Source organism: Antrostomus carolinensis, unplaced genomic scaffold (genome assembly GCF_000700745.2).
Source record: "Antrostomus carolinensis isolate BGI_N321 unplaced genomic scaffold, ASM70074v2 scaffold15671, whole genome shotgun sequence".
NCBI lineage: Eukaryota > Metazoa > Chordata > Aves > Caprimulgiformes > Caprimulgidae > Antrostomus > Antrostomus carolinensis.
Genome location: NW_010296429.1, coordinates 620 through 5,279, shown reverse-complemented (window position 1 = coordinate 5,279; position 4,660 = coordinate 620). Strand labels below are relative to the sequence as shown.

Genomic DNA, 4,660 nt, shown 5'->3' with positions numbered 1-4,660 from the left:
CAGGAATATTAAGAGGCCAGAGTCAGCAGGACTAGACTTTGCCAGCAAAACCATTATCTTGTCAATACAAATAACAGCTCTTAGAAATAGGAAGTAAACTAATGTAAACATTACAGCTCAAACATTTAGTTTTAATAGGAACCATTTCTCACTTAAGTACTTCAGCACAGTTACTCAAGACATATGAACCATCATCTAGCACAGGAAACTAGATGTTTTTATCAGTGGAGGTTCCCATATACTTTGGTTTTTAGTATATATATGCTTTCAGGCATCCTCTCCCTTTTTTAAAAAGGGAAAAAAAATCACTGTGCAGTTAGAAGTGCAGAGAATTAAGAATTAACTAAACTCATTTCTGTGGTTATCAATCAACTAGCCTGGTAATAGCAATAAGCAATAGAAACAAAACAATTTCATGTGCAGTGACTAGTAAAAAAGAATTTCAATCAGCAATTTTAACAAATCATAAGAAATTTCAGTGCAGGTTGTTCTAAAACATTGCCATAAGTAAGCTTTTAAAGTAACTTTATCCTTTTTTCTTGCTTCACTTGCAAAGTTCACTTTGATTCCCCCCCCCAATCCTGTAACATGGCTTGGCAACACAATACACTCCACAGCTCTTAGCAGCACACAAATGAGAATGAGCTCACTCACTGGCCTACATCTCCCAACCTTGGGCAAATATTAAGCATTTCAGGATTTTTTTTTATTCTCCATGATGACCAACACAGAAGTCACAGCTTGTTCCCATTCCAGCATCCATCACTGACAGTATTTTTAGCTCCCACAAAATCCTCTGCCTTCCATTACTTGACAGCACAAACACTGGCTAGACTTGCCCAGTGCAGGCAGATGCTGCTTGGCTGGACAAAACAGGGAACATTTTCCTCTACTGCAATGGAGATCTGAAAGCTGCTAAAGGGATGAAAGCAAACCAGATGTAACAAAGGAGCTAGGAAACAACAAGGCAGCCACTTCTATTTTTTTTTTTTTTTAAACCCAATGTCTCTCAAATCACCATCAACTAAAAGAGGGTAGATTCAAACTACATACAAGGAAGAAAATTTTTACATTGAGGGTGGTGAAACACTGGCCCAGGTTGCACAAAGAGGTGGTAGAAGCCCCATCCCTGGAAACATTCAAGGTCAGGTTGGACAGGGCTCTGAGCAACCTGATCTAGTTGAAGATGTCCCTGCTTACTGCAGGGGGGTTGGACTAGATGACCTCTAAGGGTTTCTTCCAACCCAAACCGTTCTATGATTTCAAGAGTGATGTATTAATTATTTGTCATTAACACACTGAAGTTTCAACTAGATTTTCCAAGCAATGCAAAAATTGGTCACATGGGAGAATTTGCCAGCCTTTCTGAGCAGCAACATGTTGACAAGGAGTAAATCAATCCTGGGCTTCTCTTCAACAGCTACTTCTCTGATACAGAAAAAACTGTATAATTAAGGTTCTCTTATTTGCTAGTTCTCTGTACAGGTTTAACACAGTAGTTCCAAAATGCTAACCAAGAATGTATGAAGATCAAGGCAAAAAGTATATTACTACTTAGTAAAAGATATGGTTGAAACAATTAATACATAGATAATCTACATGAAACTAGAAAAAAAATGTCTTAAGTTCTCTTCTTTGGTTAAGTTTTCCACATATGGAGTCACTGGCTTCCTGGGCTGTGTCCCCAGAGAACTAGGGATGAGTGAATCCTGATTTAGGGTATTAGCTGATAGAATCCCTTTGTAGCACCAGTGCTTTCTCTCACATACTCTGCAGTTTCAAATAAGTTCTGGAAATGATGCTTCTGAAAGACTATTCCAAATAGGTACATATAAAGTATCCAACTAGGTCCTCTCTATTGTCCCTTTTAAAAACCCAGTCAGACACACAATGACAGGGATCTTACTGTTTCTGAACTCAAATATTAATCATGTTGAAGTTTTCTGAAAATAGCTCAAAATAACAATTTTATTAGCCACTTAATTTTTAAAAATTACTTAAGCAGCTTTAGCTAGCATCTCAATCAAGAAAAAGTAAAATAAAAATTTGAACAATTACTTCATTACCAAAGGACACAAGAGAAGTTAAAATGATTCAAATAGAAACCTTTAAGACTCTCCCTCAGCATTCTAAGACTCATGTTATGATGTGAGCTTTTCTGCTTGAGCTTCTGCTTTTAATAAAACAAGCTTATTTTATCCTGCAGAACCATTAGAAAAACTCAGTGGCCTTCCTACTCCATGATACATCATATTTTGATATAGAAACACGGACTGCAGGAAAGAATGTCAGTTTGACACATTCCACAATAACTGAGAAAGTTCACACAGTGTCATTTAAAACAGAATTTGGAGACTTACTTCAACATCCTGGCTTAAAGCAAGTTTAGGCTTTCTTGTGTCTTTTCTGGTTTTGTCATATTTCCCCTTAAAGTTACTAGCAATGTAATTTTTCGTAACTAATTCTGTAACACTGAAATCTTAAAATTGCGATATCTGTATTATATATTGCATAACAGCTCCCATTCAAAAAATCCCTCTCATCTTCAATCCTTTACTGTAAGAGAATGTATTTATATAAGCATGTTTATGTAAGCTATATTCAATAAAAAAACATTTTCAAGAAGGAATTAAAAGTTGCTCTTTAGCACAGAACAAAGTAACTTATGGGCTCTGATCAAATTCTTTATAAATACTTTAAGTCACATAACATTTATATTTTGCTGATGGAGAAGTGTGCTGAAAAATATATTGTTTAGGAAATTCAGTAGCCAGCCCTTAAAGTCACTCTTCCATATGCATATCATTATCAGTCTTTATAGCATACAGTATTTTTAAGTTTCACATTACGTAACCACAGGAAGATTTCAAAGGAAGCCTATAAAACAAGCTATGCTACAGGCAAGAAGTGTTCAGTGTTTTAATGTGTATCATTAGGAACACTCCAGTTAAAAAAATGCAGCTTGCCAGACAGGTGACAGTATCTCCTCATTGATGTACACTTATCTGCTACAGATTTAGCCAGATTTCAGTAAAGAGCGAAACTGATTTGTACACAGACCTAGGAAGCTAAAAGTTTCTCTTCTGCTGCCTACTTTACCTCTTGTAATGGATACATCTACTATAATCAAATATTTCCCACAGAAACAGCTGCAATTTGTCAATTGCTTGAGCTGCACAAGTCATCCTCGGAGCTGTGATTTTATTTTTTTCTAGTTGTATTGTATCTCCTTTAATTGTCTATTTTTCTTTTGGTCTAGAAGTGTTAAGTGATATTAAATTTAAATATTAAATGTCATATTTCATGTGAAAATGGTTGGATTTATCTAGAAGTCAGGCTCCTTCAAAAGTGAGAGCACTGATGTATTCACTTGGGCATTATTCATCACAAGCTGTACAATCTAGAACATGCCACTGGTGATGTTCCACTTACATTCCCAAGGACTATAGTTTGGAGGGACCTAAGTACACCTCAGAGTAGCCTCAAAATACTCATAGCAAGAAGAGACTCCTTAGAGAAAAGAGACTCCATCTAAATCCAGCCAATACAAGGATATCCTGTGCTTTTTATTCACTCCCCAATTTTTGCCACAGGGTTTGTTCACCTCCCTGAAGATTTTGGGAAAAAGTTACAAAAACTCCAGGTATCAAACACTCCACTAGCATACTTGGGTCTTACCTTTGTCTTGTCCCTCATAGAACCTTTTCCCAAAATAGACATTTTTGTCAGCGTTTCTTCCTGTAAGCGCTTTAGAGAATTGCCACGTGGTCCCAAAAGCTTTCCCACGAAGTTGAACTGCAAGAAAACAAAAAGACCATTTAGCTCATTGGATTTTTAAGCATAAATGAACAGGCAAAATGGAATATTTTGCTGAAACAACTTTTTGTACTACGTGAAAACTAGTATTAGATCATAAACTACACAGTCATTAACTAAAAATGTGTCTGTGGCTCCACCAGGTGCCAACAGAAACCGGAACTGAGCTCAAAGAACTCAAATAGTATTAAGAAAACTTTGTGTATATCAAATTGAACACTGAGAACAGATGTGCTCAAACTGCAATTCAATTTTCAACAATTGTTACCAGGTACATAAAATCATAAAAACAAACCTGGCAGAAGTCTCAAATACAACACTAACCAACCAAAGCTCTGAAGAAAAAATGAAATCTTAATTGTCTTATCTTCCCTTGAAGATTTATGAAGTAACATAGCAATTCATATAATATACCTTACACTGAAACACAGAAAAAACAGGGAATTAAATCCAGATAACATAAGCATATAAATCCAGTTCTAAGCACAATCAACACTCAAGAACTTTCCAGCTACCACTCAACTCCCGTTATCACTAATGTTTACCAAAGCTAGTTGGGGTTCATAACCATGGCATGACACCATTAAGATAACTAGGGAGAAGAAAGTGACAAGCCACAAAAATAAAGGAAGACTAGGAAAACTCAACCATTTCCATTCATAAAAAAAGACCAAAACATGATGCTCCTTCAGCCCAGAAGGTGCTTCAGAGGGAAAGAAGGTTAAAGCAAACAAGTATCAAAAATCCATTCATAACAAGGAAAACAAAAAGGAAGAATTTACCTATTTTATGTCCTATTTCAAGGACATAAAAGCAGACTAAGTAGATAATAGGAGATGTGAAA

General features: G+C 36.0%; 1 protein-coding gene across 1 annotated transcript in view; it reads right to left on the bottom strand.

The window, feature by feature from the left end:
* KHDRBS3 (KH RNA binding domain containing, signal transduction associated 3) overlaps positions 1–3,795 on the bottom strand; it is a gene marked incomplete at its 5' end in the record, with an annotated part of 11,092 nt that extends 7,297 nt beyond the window's left edge. Inside the window, one exon of the mRNA XM_010178300.1 lies at positions 3,679–3,795. Coding sequence (XP_010176602.1) covers positions 3,679–3,795 — 117 coding nt within the window. The remainder of the gene's footprint in view (positions 1–3,678) is intronic.
* Between the last annotated feature and the right edge of the window lie 865 nt (positions 3,796–4,660).